General features: G+C 34.1%; 2 protein-coding genes across 4 annotated transcripts in view; both read left to right on the top strand.

Moving 5' to 3' along the window:
- LOC109355809 (ubiquitin-like protein ATG12) overlaps positions 1–6,197 on the top strand; it is a 31,377-nt gene extending 25,180 nt beyond the window's left edge. Inside the window, exons 1-6 of one of the 3 annotated variants that reach the window (XM_019599034.1) lie at positions 2,747–2,872; positions 2,981–3,039; positions 4,583–4,651; positions 4,734–4,796; positions 5,861–5,948; positions 6,001–6,124. In XM_019599034.1, coding sequence (XP_019454579.1) covers positions 2,839–2,872; positions 2,981–3,039; positions 4,583–4,651; positions 4,734–4,796; positions 5,861–5,920 — 285 coding nt within the window. In that variant the 5' untranslated portion in view covers positions 2,747–2,838 and the 3' untranslated portion in view covers positions 5,921–5,948; positions 6,001–6,124. Of the gene's footprint in view, positions 1–2,746; positions 2,873–2,980; positions 3,040–4,582; positions 4,652–4,733; positions 4,797–5,860 lie in introns of those variants that run through there. The other 2 variants (XM_019599033.1, XM_019599035.1) reach the window with 2 other exon arrangements.
- On the top strand, positions 9,640–13,707 carry LOC109355972 (AP2-like ethylene-responsive transcription factor AIL1). The gene is made up of 9 exons (XM_019599276.1): positions 9,640–9,823; positions 10,203–10,743; positions 11,126–11,208; positions 11,445–11,453; positions 11,795–11,883; positions 12,214–12,287; positions 12,391–12,441; positions 12,619–12,695; positions 12,964–13,707. Exons 1-9 carry the CDS (start codon positions 9,640–9,642, stop codon positions 13,557–13,559), a joined length of 1,704 nt encoding a protein of 567 aa, XP_019454821.1. The 3' UTR covers positions 13,560–13,707.

The following is a 22,031-nucleotide window of genomic DNA, read 5'->3' as shown; positions in this document are numbered from 1 at the left end:
ATTTACAACATAAGGTAACGCGACAAGACACTAGGTCTATAGTGGGTTACCTCACATCGCTCTTAAAAATTATTTGAAATAAATTTACTACACAAGGTAACGCGACAAGACACTAGGTCTATAGTGGGTTACCTCACATCGCTCTTAAAAATTATTTGAAATAAATTTACTACACAAGGTAACGCGACAAGACACTAGGTCTATAGTGGGTTACCTCACATCGCTCTTAAAAATTATTTGAAATGAATTTACAACATAAGGTAACACGACAAGACACTATGTCTATAGTGGGTTACCTTATATCGCTTTAAAAAATTTAATCGAAATGAATTTACAACATAAGGTAACACGACAAGACACTATGTCTATAGTGGGTTACCTTATATCGCTTTAAAAAATTTAATCGAAATGAATTTACAACATAAGGTAACGCGACAAGACACTAGGTCTATAGTGGGTTACGTTATATCGCTTTAAAAAATTTAATCGAAATGAATTTACAACATAAGGTAACGCGACAAGACACTAGGTCTATAGTGGGTTACCTCATGTCGCTTTAAAAAAATTAATCGAAATGAATTTACAACATAAGGTAACGCAACAAGATACTAGGTCTATAGTAGGTTACCGCATATCACTTTTAAAAATTAATTGAAATGAATTTTACAACATAAGGTAATGAGATAAGACACTAGGTCTATAGTGGGTTACCTCACATTGCTTTAAAAAACTAATAATTTTTTTTAAATACATGTATATCATTTATTAAATACACAAATAATAATCATCTAAATAAATAACAAAACATAATGTTAATTAGTAAAAAAAAATTAAAAGATATATGTAAGTAATAAAACAGAAAAATATATAATAATCAAAAGAACAAAACCAATTGGGGATTAATGGGTTAGGTTTGAAGATAATTTGAGGATTTAGGGTTAAATTAAAATTAAATTGAGATTGGGTTTTCAAAATCAATTTGGGGATGTAGGGTAAAATCAATTTGGGGTTTAGGGTTGGAGATTTCAAATCAATTTGGGAATTTTTAGGGTGAAAATATTTTGGGGTTTAGGGTGAAATTAAATTAGGGATTTAGGGTAAAATCAATTTGGGGGTTTATGGTTAAAATCAATTTGGGGTTAGGGTTAATGGTAATGCGAGATGTTCAACAATGAAATTAGTTTCCAAACACAAGTATTTACACATTACAATAACAAAAAGAGAATAAAACAAATAAGAAGAGAAGTACCTCTTTATAGCTTATGGAGAATGAAGAATGAAGAATAATGAAGAAGATGATACATTTGCTTTAGTTTCTCCTTTTTCTCTATGTTTTTTTTCTTTCTAGGTGTGCCTCTTTCTCTTTCAAAAATTAGGGTTGCCTCCTTCTTCTTTTTATGATCCCCTGTGAGTTGCTAAGTTAGGCATTATATAGGGGCTGGGGATTAGGGTTTCTGGTTGGGCTAGGGAAAAAGCTCAGTTGCCACAATGTTTGAAATTCAAAATTTTCCCCCTTTTTTGTTTTTTTGAAATTTTTACCCCGGTCAAAATTGGGTGTGTACAATCTTATGATATAAACATCTATGTTACATCTTATGGTGATATCTCTCAAGTATCTCACTAAGATGATAGTATAACATCTTACTAGAATTGCTCTCAACTCACAATGTGGTGTGTAAAGGTGTATCTTTCATTTCCCTTCTCTCCTAATAAATTGGTTTGTAGTAACTGAACTTGCACTTAACATCTCTTCTTACAAAAATAAGGAATTTTTTGACATATCTCTTCCCATTGATTAAGTAAGTAATCAATTAAATGAGTGTATATGCTTAAAATTGAAGAAGAGAGCTTGTTAGGTATTAGAAGCATGATTAGTGTAATAAAGTCTCATGTTATGTAGAGCAATATAGGTAGACAAAGAACTAAGTTCTAGTATATCCAATATTCAAAGGATAATAACTCACAATTGTGAGTAACATATTGAATATTTCAAAGTATTATAGTATATTGAAGAAATCTCACTTCATCTATAATTGGATCAATTAAATAAGAGTAAAATTGATACACTTATAATGTGAAGATTTATACACATATACTTTATCATTCACTATTTATTGAGATTCCATTTTTTGAAAAGTCAACAATAATATAAAATCAATAATTATGATACAATGACAGTGTATAAAACACATACACTATCAATGTATAATCTTTTTCTCATTAAATAATATATATGTGAATAAATCTTAACTTGTAAAGATATAAATATAATTTATCAGGCCATGGGATATATGCACCTTGTTTATATTATCTAATATATTATATAATATTCATTTGCATTACTTATTTTTTGGTATTATCAAAGATATCATATCATTTTTTTTGGGTAAGGAATTAATCATTTTTTTTGGGTAAGGAATTAATCATTTTTGGAGTTCGTGATTGTCCTTCCCAACAAGTATCGTTCTTAGGAATCAAACTTTTGACTGAGATATAGTAAGTTCTTATACCTCTATACCAACACATTGTTAGTGTATTACTCGTATTTAAAAGTACATGATTTAATTTTAATGATGGATAATCATAATATAAAAAAATTGTAGTGCATAATTTTTTTTTTCCTCTTAAGAAAGTGCTTATCTACTAAGAAGTAAAATTGATAAATTCCATTAATTAATAATTAAAAAAGCTTATGTTTGCTCTTCATCTCCATCGTTCAATCGTTGATTTAAATATCACGCTTCTTAAAATTTAAAAAATAAATAAAATAAAATAAAAGGTAGCGAGCTTCAGCAACGAGAAGAGAAGAAGAAAGAGGATTGAAGAGTGAAAAGAACAATGGCTACTGAGTCACCGAGTTCTGTTCGTAAAGGTGACTCACTCAATCACTTTTTCTTTTATTTACAAATTAATCAATTTCTGAATCACTTTTTCTTTTATTTACGAATTAATCAAATTCTGAATCAGTTTTCTCTTTCAGTTGTTGTTCATCTCAGAGCCACCGGTGATGCTCCAATTCTCAAGCAATCTAAATTCAAGGTATTATTTCAATTTTATATTTTTTAATTTAAATGAAGCATGATGTTGTCTTTGATAAATTATGATTGGAAATTTAATTAAGTATAAAGTAATTGGGAAAATAATTCACAATTGGTTAAAAAACATTTAATCTTTACACCTTAGGTTGAAGATTAGAGGGGGCGAGTCTTGTTGCAATATTAAGGTTGCTTGACTTTTGACCTGGGGGTTATGCGTTCAAATCCTGGAAATCTGTGTACATCTACTGTACTTACCTCGGATCCTAGCAGTTTGGAGACTCGTGCATTGGGCTGCCTTTTTTTACCTTACGTTGAAGATTAGACCTACAATTGGAAGAGTCTGATTTTCAATTTGTCAAGAAAGAAGTGACATGTTCTGTATAAGTAAATGTGAAAGGATAAACCGTGAGAAACTTAAACTGATAACTGGGATAGATATTATTTTATTTCAGCTTAAACTAGTGACTCAATGGCATTGCAATTTGGTTCAAGACCTTTCAGGGATCTCACAATTTGTGGTTCTTTTAGCTTTGTACACTGTCAATGGTTTTTGAGGTCTTCAAATGAGAATTAAAAAGATCAGTGAAGTGAATGCCGACTGTTCATATTGTTATTAATTCGTTGTCCTAAATGGGCGTTTGTTCTCAGAGTTTTAGGTTTTCTGGGTTTATACTCGGGTCTGTTTGAATTGGTTTCTTTGATAACAAAAGCAATCATGCCTTACTTTATATGGTTGAAGTGCTCGTTTATCATGGCTAGGAAAATGCTAGATATCAATTACTTTGAAATGTACAAAATAATTCATTGTTCCATGATTCTGCTTTTGAATGTCACCGATAAACAGATAGGTGTTGAGCTTCTGAATCATGCTTAAATTAATTAAGCATTTGAAATATCTATAGAAGGCACTGTTTTTATATTGTTTTATGTGATTATTCCTTTTTTTTCTTATGTTACTTTGCATTTATGTTCTGTTGTTGGTCCCTGCGCTGCCTGTGTTAGGATCGATATGAGAAGGGGGCTTTCTTAAAAACTAGCTAGCCATTGCTCTATTATTATACCCTTTCACTAGATATGGAGTTCGATATTGCGATATGACAATCAAATTCTTTGTTGAGTTAGTTAACTTTGCCAATTTATTATCAACATAAACCAAGCCTTATCCCACTAGATGGGATTTTGGCTTACATGGACCAATAATGCCATTGGGCTCTATCAAAAACCAAAATTTCAGTCAAAATAGTTTGAGAAAGATCTTTGTACGTGGTTTCTCCTACAGTTTTCTTAGGTCTTCCGCTTTCCCTTTATACTGCTGTATCATAGGGAAAGAAAGGTGCAGACATTTTCTGTATGCATCTTCTTTGCTTGATGCTAGCATGAACATGCAAATTTTGCACATAAGGAAAATGCAGGTTTTTGTGGTGCATGAACATTATCATTTGGATGAATTCTTGAATAATTTTATTGATTCTAATTCTAAGCTCATATGTATTCATTCATCTTAAAGTGTAAAAGAATTCTATTTATAATATTTGATGTGGCAGATAGCAGGATCGGATAAATTTGCCAAAGTGATAGACTTTCTTCGCCGGCAGCTCCACAGGGAAACATTGGTAAAACAATCACCATGTATTTTATCCTCATCTGGTTCACTAACTATCCTGCATGCTTAAATTTTATGTCCTGGTTTTGCAGTTTGTATATGTCAATAGTGCATTTTCACCAAACCCTGATGAATTGGTCATTGATTTGTATAATGTAAGAAATTACTGTATCCTTTATTCCTTTAATTTTTATACCTTTGTACAGTCACTGAGTATAGATGATGCATATATTCGTGATTCTGGTGCCGCAGTTACTAATATTTCACCTTAATGATTACATTCGTTTTTTCTTGGTTGTAAAACATGATGGAGGAAATATTTTAGGTTTATGCTTGACGGGTTATGGAAGTTGTAGTGGAACTAAAGTCAAAATAAGTGATCGAATTTCTCAACTTACAGCATTTGTTAGAACATGGTTTGGCCTTTTTGTGGCCATCTTTTTGTTTTCTCGAATAGATATAAAAGGCATTTTCAGCTTCTTAAGTTACATTTCAACTTCAAAAAGGGCAGTGGAAGTAAGGATCACTGGAAAACTTTGGATAAGAAATCTGGTTTCCATTTCCCTTTCTTTTCATTTTCTGTATTTATTTCAGATTATTCTTTAATCTACTTGATGGATAGAGATGCAAAGTGGTGTTAGAATCACATATCATTGTTCATGTCAAGATGAGTTTTCCTTATGACGGCATTTGCCTTACAAGAAAAGAGAAAAAGAAAGGATATCAAATTGCTTGTGTAGCATACTAGCATTCATAAAGTATTTCTATGATTAATATTCTTTTTCTTGTCATGGATGTGTCTATATAAACATACATGTCTGCTTAAAATTAAGATTGCCTACCATTTCTTTCTTTAACGGCGAATATCGTGCTTTTGCTAGGCCATCGTTTATTGAGGAAAAAATGTATGCACTAATAGTGTAAGAGTTTTATAACTGTCACTGCATCATCCACCATTCATATTTAGTCATCATTGACTCTTCAAAAAAAGTAATACAAATGAATGGTGAATGATATATTGAGTGCGTATAAATCTTTACACTGACAATGCATAGATATTACACTCTTGTTTATTCTCCGTAAACTGTTGTATCTATTTTGTAACATTGCTTTTGAAGTGTCTATTCTGCAGTAGTTTGGTAGTGAAATCAACATTATAAGTTGGTCTTATTGTGCCATTAAGTTGTTTCTTTTTTCCTGTGGCCATTTTGATTTCCAGAATTTCGGTTTTGATGGCAAACTGGTGGTCAACTATGCTTGTTCCATGGCATGGGGCTAACTTTGAACAAAGGTTGGTGATTATAAAAATGCTCCTTATTGTGAATACACAATTTCATTTAAACTTACATTCTGACAAAGATGGAAATGGAACAAGAACAACATTTGGGTCTCATACAAGTCATGATCTATGTTGTTGGGTCATTATTGGTTAGAGACTGTACTGCTTATTGAATTGCTAATCTGATAACTTTGTTCATTCTGTATATTCATTATCATGTAGATGTAAATTGTCAACCAATTACTTTTCTTATGAGTGCTAAGACTTTTGTAGCTTGAAATCTGTGATTCTGTTCATTACTACTTCAGAGGTGTTCCATTTGCAAGCACAAATCATCCTGCCTCTAGTTTGATATCTATTAAAGAAACTTGTCATAGATATGGGGCATGACTTTCTCAAAAAAAATGTTTTTAATCCTAAACCCCTAGAAAAGGCGGCTTAGTAGCTCTCACCTAGTAGTGTCTGTTAGCTACGTGGATGTACGTCTTCTTACCCTTGCAAATAAAGAGATTGTTTGTGGCATTTGAACGTGTTAAATTATTGGAGAATTTAATATATGTTTATCACAATTATTAATAAATGATATGAGCATTGAACCTGAACACTTGACTGCTGATTGAGCTTGTAAACAATTGTGGTTTGCAATCTTGATCAAACAGGGTTGAACTCTTTTGGATTGTTAAAAAATTTAGTCCTATTGGATTAAACTGTGAATAATCTAATAAAATAAAATAAAAATAGTTGATATATACTACTATAATATTTCGTTTCATTCAAGTAAAAAGCATCAAAAGAAACATTACTTTATGATAATTATGATGTCATTATGTTTGACTGAGCATGTTAATCGGTTAAACCTTATATGAATCATGGGTTGGATTTTATATCAATGTTGTTAACACATAAATATTGTACATATAGCAATCTCAACTTAGTAAAATACATGTATTCATTCTCATATTTACTTTCAACACAACCTCATATCAGATTAACCCAGCTAAATTAATGTTACAAACTAATAATCATTCAAAGTGCAAACAAGTAACTTTTTTCACTATCCCTTGTTCCTTTTTTCTTCATAATAACTTGAATGAAACTAATAAGTCACTCACCACACCAGCTATAAAATTGTGGAGTCATTTTCAGAAAGTTACCGAAAATACAATCAATACGACTATATTAGGATATTATTGCAAAAACTCGTAAAATCAAAATATTATAACTACCATTGTAATTGCAGAATATAATTTAAAATACAGCACAAGTTTAATTCAATTCAACCGTATTAAAGTAACTCACTAATGTCTCAACTATATTAAGTAATGAGAACAATGAGACATATATTTATGTTTTTTTATGTTATTATTTATGACTAAATTTTAACTTAAACTAATGCTTTAATATGTTATGAGATTTTATTGGTTGTTAGACTCTATACAAGTCTTCCTCTGTAATTCACTTATGAGACTAATTGACAAATTTGAAAGTTGAAACAGAAACTGAAGATTGCATGAAGATTGAATGCTGCAGCAGGAACATCATAAAGAGACATTAGTTTCCTTCCACATATTACTTATGATGCAGAGTTTTCAAGGTTTTACAATGAGAAATTACAAGAACACCCTCACTATGTAGTTTCTTTTCTTTCTGTGTCTATAAGCTCTGATTAAATTACTGAAATGTACATGATAGACTACAACTTGCATTTGCTTTACAGCTTCTCCATTCACACTACGCATTGAACCACTTGCACCGATCAGAAGTAATGACCGGTTCGATCTGATCAGTCCGGTCCAACCGTGGAATAATTATAGTAGTTCTAGTAAATATCATAATTTTTTTTTTACTTTGAAATTTCTTTCATTAAATAGATAATTTTACTTATACCTATTGCAGTTCCTACTTTCAAACATACATAAACGCATGTTTTGTTGAAAGTTTTTACATATAAATTTGTTAACCTATACATCTATAGTGCATATGTAGGTTATTAACTTGTACATGAAAGTATCTAGGTTTAACATTCATTATCTATTTCTAGAATAAAATTATTTTATACTATTATTTACTTTTATGTTATTAAGTTTGACTAATAGACCTTACCAAAATTACAAATGTAGACACAACTTTAAGCTTGCATGCTCATTAGACTGAGTTTGAGGGGTTATGTACCATGCATACTAAAATGAGATAGAACTATTCAAAAAAAATTAAATATAATTTTTTAAAGTAATGTTTTTATGAATATAGTAATAATCATCATACTAGTGAAGATAATAATATATTAGTACAATCATTCACTAGTTCGTTTTATTTAAGAAAACCAACCTATATAATATAACTGAAAATCAATCAGATTTAACCAACTTTGTTACATAGCCTAATAGGTATATATTACGGATAAGAATATTCTGATTGAATCAGCTGATACAAATAAGGGGTGCATAATGCCAATAAAATATTGATCTAGTAGTATAAAAGTTATACTAAATTATTAAAAGATTAAAACGTTAAAACTTTAATTCTTATAAATGACACTTGTTAGAAACAGCAGAGTCATATTCTAAAAGTGATTAATTCATTGTTATAGTGTGATGAGATACGATTAGTAATATAAAAAAAGTTAAGATATAGTATGATGTCATTTATCTCCATGGAGGCTGAATAATCATTTACCCTCAGATTGGGTTCAACTTGAGCAAAATCTCCTGATCCGTAAGATCTCATGGAATCTTTAAATTTTAACCGTTGATTAAATCTCAGTACCATCCAATCAAGATTATTAGTTGATTTTTACAACACAAAAATTGCAGCTTTGTAGCAGCCTTTACTAGATCATAGCCATGGAGATTTTGGCATCTAGTATGTCACATTAATAAGAGTCAATACTTACTTTCTTTCCTATAGATTTTGTGTGCAATATGAGGTAAGGGGTTAAGCTACAAATAGTCTCCATTGTTTATGTGGATAATGCTATGAGTATCTATCTTACTCTCATCTCATTAAGTGGTAGCATCGATTCTCGTATATTAGTCCACCATTTTAAAAAGAATGAGTTTGATATAATCGTAAAATTGTTACTTATTAATCATGAAATCATAGAAACAGATTATTCATTTGGAAAGTAAAATTATATATATCTACCTCTCGCAAAATATATTAAGTAGAAGTCTTAGGCATTAAATTCCCCATTTTTTACAACTTTGACTCTAAATATTAAAATTTATTGTTAATTAAAATAATAGTATTATATTTTTATATTTTTCCTACACTGTTACATGCTTTGGCCACCTATGCAGAAATGTGAGAAAGAAATGAAAGAGGGTGGCACAGAACCCAACACTTTCATTAGAAAACATAGACATAACTGAGAATATAAGATAGAGAAGTTTGTCTAAAATTCTCACCCTTCACTTGCATCACCTAAAACAAAACAGAAAGAAAAAAACCCATTAAACATGTTCATATGATCATGACTATGATACCCTCAAAAGAAAAAAAGTAAAGACAAAAAAAAATGGAAAATTTTCTCAACCCCATCAACCCAAGTTTCCAACCATTACCATCTTTGAAGTTTGAGCTCAAACTCCAAGGTTCAAAACTTTCATAGATAAACACACAAACACAAAGATATTTGGTGTAAGTGTAAAAAGTGTTTGTGGCCTTGTGAGGATTGTTTTTTTGTTGAGAAAAGGAAGTGTGAGTTTGTGTTTGATAAAATGAACAATTGGTTGGGGTTTTCTCTCACTCCACACTTGAGGATTGATGAAGATTTTGGGAGAGAAAACCAAGACCATGGAGAAGGAAGAGAACCCTATCCTCATCACTTGTCTGTTATGCCTTTGCAATCTGATGGTTCTCTTTGTGTTGCTGATTCTTTCAGACACTCAGCTCCACATGAAGGTACTACTGCATGTTAATAAGTAACAAAGATCCGTTGTCTCGTACCATGTCTCATATATTGTTTCGAATCAATGAAAATTAGTCGTATCGATTAAAAATATTAAATGTTGTTCATTATTATTGTTGTTGTTTTTGCTTCATATGGTGTGTGAGATAGCAGATATCTGTTTATGACATAAGAACTATTTTCCCTACTTGTTTTGAAAAGTTGCATCATAACCACCACCTTTGAATATTTCATTAGTTTGATTGAGTATTTGTTATTGCATGTTATTAAAAATTATTTCTTGTGTGTCTTTTCTTTATAAACTTCGTAATCTTTATATAAAATAACCACTTTTAGTGATTATTCTTGGGTTTTGGGTATTATTGTTTGTAGAATGGAGATATGATAATGGAGGAAATTCAAGTGAAGAAGGTCCAAAACTTGAAGACTTCTTAGGATGCTATTCAAACTCATCATCTCTTGCTGAAACCAAAGTCTTTTGCCAACAAGATATTACAACACATCATAACCAAAACCAAAATAACAACAACATTTCCAAGATTAATAATGTCAATATTGCTGAGGAAAATAATCTAACAAACCAATCTTCTATGATCCAAAATTTCCATGCATATAATGATAACCCACATGGCTTAATCCATAGTAATGGCATGTATAAGTCTTGGTTGGCACAAACTCATTTTTCTGATGCAGCAAAAGCTTCTTCAGCTGAGGCAAATGGGTGTAACTTTCAATCACTGAATTTGACTATGAGTCCCATTGTGCAAAATAGTGTTGGTGCAATTTCACCTTTGCAAGTGGATGATGATAGTAGAAAACGTTCCATACTGAAAATTCAAGGTAGGGAACCTGTGCCTCGCAAATCTATTGATACTTTTGGGCAGAGAACTTCTCAATACCGTGGTGTTACAAGGTAAGACTAATGAAATTGACTCTATTACTTATTAGATACTTTTGTTGTGTTTATCGTATTATCGAGAAGAGGGTAGTCTCGATCCAATGGGATCACGTGTTCAAATCTTGGAAATTGTCTCCCAGTTTCTATGGGAAAGACTGCATAGGTTTGTTTTGATATGTAAATGTTAGTATTTCTAGTGGCTTAGACTCAAATATTTAACTTATCATTTCATTCCTCAAACCCTTCAGCCTAATTACCTCACCCGACTCTCGAAAGAAGACTGCATAGACTTATTCTCTATCTCTTCATATCAATATTAAGTGGAAGCTTCGTGTATTAGATTGTTTTTTCCGATGAATTTTGTTCTTCTAATTTTTGGGGTATTGGTTTTCATTAGGCATAGATGGACTGGTAGATATGAGGCCCATTTGTGGGACAATAGCTGCAGGAAGGAAGGGCAAACAAGGAAAGGAAGACAAGGTAAGAAAAAAGAACATTTATTTATTTATTTTTAGTTCTTTTTGGCTTTTCTTTTTGGCTTATTTAGGAGCATTTTCAAGAAACCAAACAATTCCTTTTAACCATTTAATTATTTAATTATTTATTTATTTTTCTCATTTCCTATCTTGATTTGAGAGATTATATTAACTGTTTGTTTCATGCACTGTTTGGATTCTTTCTCCATTCATGGTTGGCTTCTTTCAAATCTTACACAGTTTACCTTGGTAAGTGATTCTCTCACATGCATTGGCCTGTTTCTCCTTACTTCTTTACCATTTTTATGTATCTCACTGTTTACCATAGCAACAATTACTAGTTAGATAAGCTACTCTAATATAAAGCTTTGGAAGTTGTGCTTGGTTTTTTAGAAGAAAAAAATGTATGCACAATAGAATAAGAGTTTCTTATATTGTGACCACATCATTTATCATTGATTGTTAATTAATATAAATAAATAATAGATAATATATTAATTGTGTATAAATCTTCTTTATATTGACATTGCATCGGTGTTACACTCGTAAGTGATTCCTTTTGGCAAATAATATTCATATATTATTGTTAGGTGGTTATGACAAGGAAGAAAAAGCAGCAAGGGCTTATGACTTGGCTGCACTCAAGTATTGGGGTGCAACAACTCACATAAATTTCCCTGTAAGGTTTCCTTGAGTCTTAAACTTGGAATAATACAAAAAGGAAGGAAAAGAAAGAATATTGTCTCAGATCCTGTATCATACGTTGTTCGGCACTAATGATAATTAAAGAAAAATAAAAAATAATGAAGTTTTATATTTTTTAATTGACATGATTTGTTTTTATTGGTGTGACACAACGTATGAGACAGGATCTGAGACAATACGTTAGTAGTAAATTAAGTTCTATATAGTAAAGTAAAAAATATCTTCTGTATTTAATCTATTTAGCTTGAACCATTACGTGGTACCTTTGATAACTCTACATATCTACTGCTTCTTAAATTCTCAGTTAAGCACTTATGAGAAGGAACTTGAAGAGATGAAGAATATGACTAGACAAGAATTTGTAGCCAATTTAAGAAGGTACCATTAATTTTTTCTTTTCATGTGATCTTAGTAATTTCTCTTATTTTTTAGCTTTTCCTTTTCCCCCTACTCTTATGTGCTTTTTGTTTCCCTTTTGCAGGAAGAGTAGTGGATTTTCAAGAGGGGCTTCTGTCTATAGAGGAGTGACAAGGTATGGCTAGAAAAGTGATTTGCTTCATAATTTAAAATGTTAGTAAAGTTGTCTAAGAATTATTTAGTTCAATTTCAGCTTTCAATTAAGGTCGGAAAACGTGAGGGGTTAGAATGAGTATTTACTCTTTAATTAATGTAGCCAATTATTGGCAAACTGTCTCACGTATTATTTCAGACACCATCAACATGGAAGGTGGCAGGCTCGGATAGGAAGGGTTGCCGGAAACAAGGACTTGTATCTTGGTACATTCAGTAAGTTTCTCATCCCTTACCTTAGGGTTCATTTTTTCCATTTTTATGTTGAGTATTCACACATGTACTAATGTATGATAGGGATATATAATAAAATAGATATTTGCATTATAGTATGGTACGCCGTACCAATTTCGGTGTGATTCTATCATTTCTATGTGGTTCGTCATTTTTTACATTATTGTGAATCCGATACATGACATGTGATACACGATACACAGGTTAAATGAGAGAATTGTTAACAATGATTTGTACTATTATTTTACAGGTACACAAGAAGAAGCTGCTGAAGCATATGATATAGCAGCAATCAAGTTCAGAGGAACAAGTGCTGTGACAAACTTTGACATTAGTAGGTATGATGTGAAGAGAATTTGCTCAAGCTCAACGCTCATTGCTGGCAACCTTGCAAAACGGTCCCCTAAAGACACAGCTCCTGCTGCGGCTGCTGTCACCGAGGACTTCAATCCATGTGGTTCGTCGACACCTTCGCAGCCAACTCCTTTGGCTATAACCGATTGCGAACACATCGACAAATTTTCAAATGCGGTGTGGACTTCCAACAGTGATGAGCAAGTAGTCAATGAGAGTGAAAACGCGAACAATGTCTCTGAATCATCAAAACAGGTTTCACCAAGCAACAAGAATGTGTTGAACCCTCAAAGCCCCAAGTGTTCTGTGGGACTACCCAATGAGTTTGGTGTGAGTGGAGCAGATTATGGACATGGGTACTTCACCCTATCAGGGCCAAAATATGACGACGATGATAGAAACGATGACAATGGTGGCCGCACGGACAACAACCGTCTTGGAAATTTGGGTTTGGTTAATCAAGTTCCAATGTTTGCCTTGTGGAATGAATGAGGAATATTGAGGACTTGAGTCTAAAAATTTCAGCATAGGAAAACTAAGGTTAGATGCAAAATTATTTAATGATCATTGTAGTTTGGTATGGTAACTTGTTTTCTGTTGAAAGAATGAGATGCCATAAGGGCCTCTTCCTTTGTGTTTAGTACTAACTAGCCAAAGATTTTGAACTTTGTTTAAAGAGGTAATACATAAAAACCAATCATGAGATTCATTCAAGGCCATAACACTATTTTATTATATAAGATTAGCATTTGGCAAGTTTGCAATGATACTTTTTTTTTGGGTTTAATCAAATATATTCTATGAATTAATTTATTTGGGAGTTCATGACTTCCCTCATAACAAGTCTGTCTCATAAATTGACTAGTGGGGTTGGTGGTGGTAATGGTACTTTTTGCTTGATATTGTGAATGGTTGAATCTTCTCGGAAAATTGATCCATTTTGTGATGAGAATAATAGAAGACAAGAAATTTATTGAAAATGAGGAATGAAAAGAGACATGTGTCTTATAACATAAAGACAAACAAAAAAAGACAAACAAAAAGAAGCATTTCCTTACTTGGCATCATAACTTTACTTTCAATAATTTCTTTAGCACTAGGATAAAACAACCATCAAAAGATCACATTAATTGCATATATGCCAAAGTATGAAATTAATTTCTTACCATGTGTGCAACTTTTTTGGTGAGTTGCATGATTATCCTACTTTTATGAAAACTAACCATATTTACTTTACATATTTAGTTTTGGCTTGAATTGATGATAGATTAGCTTTTAACCTTGAAAGACCTCATCCCTATCAATAAAGAAAAGATGAATGAAGGAATGAAAAACAGAACTTCTTCTTGATTGAAGAATTCTTGAGAACAAAAAAGATGAAGGATAAAAATGGAATGCTTTCACTTTATTAGAATTGATATACAAATATGATTTGCTAAACAACTCATAACAACTTGTTAACAACTTGCCTAACTAATCAACTAACTAATTAGCACATGTTACATATGTTAAATATGATGAAATTCGCCAATACAATGATAGCTTGGGCTGCAAGTAACGAAAAGCCCATTAATCCTAAGCCTTTAATTTTGACCAGAGTATCGTGCCTAGCCTGGACCTTGGTTTGATGAGTGCTCTGAGTGGCCTTGCCTTTATGAGTGGCTTGAGTGGCCTGATGTGTGCCTAGATCAGCTCTACCCTGGCCTAGTGCTGGTGCATCTAATGCGCCCTGGCCTGGTGCTAATGTGCCTTGGCCTGGTGCTAATGCGCCCTGACTTGATGCGCTCTGACTTGATGCACTTGACGCATATGATATGATTCGGTCAGGAGCAAGGTGGGAGCCAGAAATTGTGCATCATCTTTCCTGGTAGTGTGTTATTGTCCCTGATTATGGACAATCCCTCCTCATTGATTCTAGGCATGGATGCTTCTATCACAGACACATCATAATTGAGGTTAGGGACATTATCATTTGTCTTGGCTAGCAAGGTAACATTAGACATGGTCATGCTTTGTTTGAACATATTTTGCCTAGGAAAATCACTTTCAATATTGTTAATGGTATGATCAAGATAAGAGTTTGGATTGTGACTATCATTTAATTTTGATACCCCCTTCCCACACAAGTTGGGGCGCATATACTTAGGAGACCCAAATTGGTGTGTATATTTTTATATATAGTTGGTCCCAAGCCTTGGTTAATGCATCAACAAGTTGTAAATGAGTAGGAATCGGGAGAAGTATAATCAAACCTTGACTGCATTTCTCTCTAATTGTATGACAATCTATCTTAATATGCTTAGTCCTTTCATGGAAAATAGGATTAGAAGCACGGTAAATGACAGATTGATTATCATAATAAAGTATAGTAGGCATAGAGTAATTGTATTGTAAATCTTCAAGAATGTAATTGAGCCAAGTAATCTCACAAGTGGTTAAGGCTAAAGCCCCATACTTAGCTTCACAAGAACTTCTAGAGACTGTCCTTTGTTTCTTTGATTTCCAAGAAACCAGGGAGTCACCTATATATATGCAGTATCCACTAACTGATCTTTTAGTGTGTGGGCAGGAGGCCCAGTCACTATCACTGTATGCCTTTAGTTGTACAACAGAGATAGCAGGAAAAAATAATCCAAGGGCAGGAGACCCTTTTAGATATCTAAGAATTTTCATGGGAGCAATATGATGTAAAGTTGTAGGACATGCCATAAACTGGGCTAATTGATTGACACATAAGGTGATATCAGGTCTGGTGTTGGTTAAGTATATTAACCTTCCAATTAATCTCCTATAAGTAGGAGGATCATCAAATAGATTATTGTTATCTTGATGAATGTGTGCTCCAAGAATCATAGGAGTATTGAATGGCTTGCATCCAATCATTCCTGCATCAAAGATTATTTCTAAGGTATACCTTCTTTGGTTCATAGAAATTCCAGCCTTACTCTTAGCAATCTCAAAGCCTAGGAAATATTTTAAGTCACCTAGGTCTTTAGACTTCAAGGTTTTATCTAGGATCTGTTTGAGCTTATTAGTCTCATTAATATTGTTGCTAGTTAGGATGATATCACCCACATAGACTAAAACAACAGTGATTAAGTCCTTGGAATACCATTTAATGAACAATGAGTGATCACCCCTAGACTTATGGTAGCCATGCTTGATAAGAAAGTTAGAAAACTTGGAAAACCATTGCCTGCTGGCTTGCTTAAGCCCATATATAGATTAATGAAGTTTGCAGACTTTATTGGTTTGAGTGTTGGACAAGCCAGGGGGTATGGTCATATAGACTTGTTCATGTAAATCTCCATGTAAAAAGGCATTATTCACATCTAATTGATTGATGTGCCAATCATGTATGGAGGCTAAAGCTAACACAAGCCTAACAGTGGAAATTTTGGCAACATGTGAAAAGGTTTCAAGGTAATCCACTCCCTCAGTTTGAGTATATCCCTTAGCAACTAATCTAGCTTTATGTCTCTCAATACTTCTATCAGCCTTATATTTGATCTTAAAAACCCACTTACATCCTATGGCAAACTTGTCCTTAGGTAGGTAAGTTACAATCCAGGTGTTATTTTGTTGTAAGGCAGACAAATGTTTATCAATAACATCCTGCCACTGAGGGAATTTAATAGCCTGAGAGTAGGTCTTTGGTTCTATATTTATGGTTAATGAAAGAATTCTAGCCTCATAATTATGTGAGAGCTTGTCATAGCTTAGATAAGAGGATAGAGGGTATTTACTAAGAGAGGTAGGAATGTTGGTTTTATTAAATAAAGCATAGTGATAATCCTAGAGATAGGTGGGTGTCTTACTTACCCTTCTACTCCTTCTAAGATTCTGGTCTTCAGAGTTCCTAGGGGATTGGTTATCTATCTCCCCACTATTCCTTTCAATGTTGCATATGTTTTCAAGTTGATGAGGAATACTGTCATCAAAGATGAGAGGGTTGATAAAAAAATCCACATATGATTCTTTGTTCATCTTTGAACTGGAGGAACATAAGGGAAAACCTTTTTATAAAAGATGACATTCATATTGACCACTATGGCTTTAGTAGACAGGTTAAGCACAACATATCCCTTTACTCCTTCCTTATGGCCTAAAAACATAGACTTGTTTGGTCTAGAATCAAATTTATCTCTAGAATGGTTATGTGTACCAACATAGCATAGGCATCCAAATACCTTGAGAAGGTGTATGTTAGGCTGAGTTTTAAATAAAACTTCATGAGGAGTTTTATTCTCAATGATAGAAGTAGGCAAAACATTGATTATATGAGCAGAATGTTTTAAAGCAAATGACCAATAGATCTTAGGGAGTTTATATTGTATCAACAGAGCTCTAGCTACATTCAAAAGGTGTTGATGTTTTCTCTTAACTACTCCATTCTTTTGGGGAGTATAAATGCATGAGGTTTGATGCAGAATTCCTTTACTAGGATAGAAAAGTTTCATGTTGAATTCAGGGCCATTGTCACTACTAACAATCTTAACCCTAAGACTAAGTTGGTTTTCTATCATTAAAACAAAATCTTGTAGACTTTTGGAGGTCTTAGCCTTAGATCTCATCAGATATACCTAGGTATATCTTCTAAAATCATCAACAATTGTCAAAATATATTTGTGTGCTTAGATAGAGGCCACAGAAAAGGGCCCCCATATATTAACTTGTATCAATTCTAAACTATGTGAAGAATGATTGCTACTTAAAGGAGAAGGTAACTTTCTTTGTTTGGCTTGATGACAAACATCACATATGTAATCTTTTTTGTAGTCTACAAAAGGAAAAATGTTCTTTATTTTATTCATACAATTGTGTGTTGCATGTCCTAGTCTAAAATGTCGTACATTTGAATCAGTTACAGAAGCAGACAAGTTTACATGATGTAAGTGTTTAGAGACTTTTAAGACATATAATCCATTAATTGATTTAGCTGAACCAATCATTCTCCAGGGTTTCTTCTCCTGGATTTCACAACAGTTAGCATCAAAAGGTAACACATATTTGCAATTCAAAGCAAGTTTGGATACATGATGTGAACCCAAGCTAGATAATGATGAACTAAGAGGCATTGGTGGTCCTATGACAAGGGCAATGACCAAAAGGGTACAAAATGCCCCAGGATTACGCATGAAAGGCATCAAGGAGAGTGCTCCAAGATCATACTAAAGGAATTCTCACTTCATTCATTGTGTAACTTTGAATATTGGCCAAAATGAGGAAAATACTGGACATGGTCGTGCCCCAGGACACGGCCAGGCCGTGTAAACCTCTGTCCGGAATTCCCAAAAATTTTAATTGGGACACGGTCGTGTCCCAAGGCATGGACAGGATAAAGGAATCCTTGAAGAGTGAACACTTGCATTAATTACTGACAACATCATTAAAGCTGGAGAGAGACTACACTTATTGTATCAGATTGGGAACTCAAGAATGATAAATGGGAGTGTGATTTTCGTGCAAAGTCTCCACTCACTTGATAAATATGGGTGTAATTTTCGTGCAATGCATCCAACCAAGTCTCAATGCACAATTCAAAGTCCAAGTTGCCTCCTTAACTTGTGGGGACCATAGGCAATCAATCATGGCCGAATTTCTCCAAGGAATTAAGGAATCCTAGACTAAAGTGCATCACTTCTTCATGGAAATTCAAATATCTTGCATTTTGTAATTTAATTACTTAGGAATTCCCATATGGAACATTTGCTTGCATTATTTTCGTGTTGAACATGGCTGGAAGGGTCCAATGTAACCAACCATGTATTAGGATTAATCTAGTCCAAAAATAAGCCTTGATTCATGGTAGAGTCACGTGGGAACCATCATGGTTTGCCTATAAGTGTACTTCTAATTTGCGGAATGAAACTAAGTTTGTTTGAGTTAGAAATTAAGGAGTATTTCCTTGTGTGAGAGCTTTGTCTTCTCCAAACTTCTTGGCTGAACCAAGATTAAAAGTTCTTATCAAGAACCAAGTTCTTGTGGCGAACATCACCCGGCTTATCAACACTCAAGTGTTGTGGCGCCTACCACCCCATATCTTACCCATCTTCTTTTATCTTACAATATCATTCCGCTGCCAAAATTCACCATCAAAATAGCCCATAAAAACGTGGGCAAAGTGCAACACCAATCAAGAGAGATCATTATCAAGAACTTCCAAAAGAGGTTCACATCAAGTGGTATCAGAGCTAAGGCTCTTGCTTGGTGTTTAAAAGTGTTCTTGTTGGCTGTGTTCTTCCATTTCTTTCTTCTTACAAAAAAAAATTGAAAAAAAAAGTGTCAAAGTCCAAAACAAAACAAAAATCAAAAGTGTCGAAATTCCAAAGAAATTTGTGTCACAACATTTCTTGGTAAGTTTGGGTGTTTTCTTTCACAAATTCTTGGTTCTACCATTGGTTAATTCAAGAGGGCCGTGGAGGAGAGTGAGTGTTGAGAGATACATTTTCCACAAAATATTGAGTGTTCAAGTGAGTATTGAGTGAAACATTTTCCACCAAAAATTTGAGTGAAACACAAAGAGAGTTGAGTGAATATGTCTAATGAGAGTGAGAGTCCACCATTGTCCCCAAGGACAGCAACACTTCATGCAATGATACAACACAATTCCAAACCTTAAGAAGGGAGATGGAGCAAATGAGAGTGGAGTATGATAGGAGACTTGGTTATCATGCAAATGATTACTCAAGTGAAGGAGGAAGGAGGAGAGCAAGGAGAGGAACACATAAGGAGAGGAGACATGAGGATGATAGGCTTGAAGGGGTCAAAATAAAGGTTCCTACCTTTATTGGAAAAAATGATGCGGAAGCATACTTGGAATGGGAGCTCAAAATGGAGCAAGTTTTTGAGTGCAACTCATACCAAGAAAATAAGAAGGTTAAGGTGGCCACACTTGAATTCAAGGAATATACGTTGATTTGGTGGGATCAACTTAACAAGGAGAGAAGGAGAGTAGGAGCCGAACCATTGATTCATGGGTTGAGATGAAGTTGATCATGAGAAGGAGGTTTGTCCCTAGTTCTTATCAAAGGGATATTCATAACAAACTCCAAAGACTCACTCAAGGGTCTAAGAGTGTTGATGAATACTTTAAGGAGATGGAATTAGCTTTGCTAAGGTCCAATTTCGAGGAGGATAGGGAGGCTACTATGGCTAGGTTTTCACACGGACTAAACCAAGATATCCAAGATGTTGTTGAATTGCAACATTATGTTGAATCAGATGATTTGGTTCAACAAGCCATGAAAGTGGAACAACAATTGAGGAGGAAAAAGTCAAAATTTTCCTCAAGTTTTAGTTCCAAATTTCAAGCTTCAAAGTGGACGGACAAATCCAAGAAGGAGGGAGGGCCATTCAAAAATGGTACACCTAGTACCAAGGAGGTCGTGGCCACAAGCCAAGGCAAACAACAAATAGAGTGCAACCAAATGAGCCAAGATGTTAAATGTTTCAAGTGCTTAGGCCTTGGACACATTGCTTCTCAATGTCCAACTAGAAGAACCATGATTTTGAAGAATGGAGAAGTGGAGTCTCAATCCGAGGCTTCTAGTGATGAAGAGAATGATCATGGAGAGGAGGAGGATACCATTCCCGAAGGAGATTTGTTCATAGTGAAGAGGCTCTTAGGAAGCCAAATTAAAGAACATGATGCAAGTCAAAGGGAAAACATCTTTCACACAAGACGTTTGTGGATGGTAAGCTATGCTCTTTAATAATTGATAGTGGAAGTTGTGCTAATGTGGTTAGTGCAAGATTGGTGTCAAAACTTAATCTTGTGACTAAGTCACATCCCACTCCTTACCGGTTACAATGGTTAAGTGAGGTTGGGGAAATGCTTGTTAACAAGCAAGCTGAAATTCCATTTACAATTGGAAAGTATGAGGAATATGATTTATGTGACATGGAGGCTAGCCATTTACTCTTGGTCCGTCCTTAGCAATATGATAAGGGAACCACCCATGATGGGTGTTCCAATAAGTTCCCTTTTCAGCACCAAAACTGCAAGGTTGTGCTATCTCCATTGTCACCTAGACAAGTTGGTGAGGATCAAAAGAAATTGAGAGAAAAGATTGAGATGTAGAGAAAAGAAAAGGAGAGAGAAAATTTGTGTGAAAATCCGAGTGAAAAGAAAGTAAACATGAGTGGGAAAAAGGATACACACAAAGACAAAAAGAGTGAGTTTGTAAAAAGAGAGGGGTACATGGCAACCAAAGGGGAGATAAAACATGCTTTGATTTCAAAACAACCTCTGTACCTACTTTTTAGTAGGGAGTTTTGTCTAACTACTAACCCTTCTAAGGAAGGAGAATTGCCTATGTTTGTTGAGAATTTATTGCAGGAATTTGGTGATGTGTTCCCTAGGGAGGTATGATAAGTGCCAAACATACCTAAAAATCATACACTTTTATGGCACTTATCTTAAGCATAATTGAGAAAAACCAACTTACAACAATAATTTTTGTATAAAATATCACAATTTGGTATATTTGTGTTTGTATTGTCTTTTTATGTATTTTGTAGGAAATAAAATGAAGAAAAGAAGAGAAAAGATTCATGGTCAAAAAGCAACAAAAGTCAAGAAAACCAAGATGCTCAACCAGGCAGCTAAGCGTGGAACAAGCCCCGCTGAGCTGACCTGGCCACCTGGACCTGGCCACCTGCCTGACCTGGCCTCCTACCTGACCTGGACCAAACTGCTCAACCAGGCAGCTTAGCGGACATGCTTAGCCGCTCAACCTAGCACCAGACTAGGCCTAGCACGGTCAGAAATAGGCTTGACATGGTCAGTCATGAGCTTGGCACAGCTGAACAAGCTGCTCAACGGTCAAACCAAGCTGCTCAGCGGAGAACCAGACTCCTAGCCAGATCAGCAAGCACCAAGCCACGTCCCAGTCAACACGGTCAGAAGCTGCTGAACAAGCAGCTCAGCGGTGAAGCAGGTGCGCTGGGCGGTGCTTACCA

This window comes from Lupinus angustifolius, chromosome LG09 (assembly GCF_001865875.1).
Source record: "Lupinus angustifolius cultivar Tanjil chromosome LG09, LupAngTanjil_v1.0, whole genome shotgun sequence".
Taxonomy (NCBI): Eukaryota; Viridiplantae; Streptophyta; class Magnoliopsida; order Fabales; family Fabaceae; genus Lupinus; species Lupinus angustifolius.
The sequence above is the reverse complement of the archived record's forward strand: the minus strand, read 5'-3'. Positions and strand labels throughout refer to the sequence as shown.

Excerpts from the sequence above, each read along its gene's own strand:
- LOC109355972 (XM_019599276.1), top strand. The coding sequence starts at position 9,640 with ATGAACAATTGGTTGGGGTTTTCTCTCACTCCACACTTGAGGATTGAT. Across the intron at positions 9,824-10,202 it reads ACACTCAGCTCCACATGAAG|AATGGAGATATGATAATGGA; the intron begins GTACTACTGCAT and ends TATTGTTTGTAG. Across the intron at positions 11,884-12,213 it reads CAACTCACATAAATTTCCCT|TTAAGCACTTATGAGAAGGA; the intron begins GTAAGGTTTCCT and ends TTAAATTCTCAG.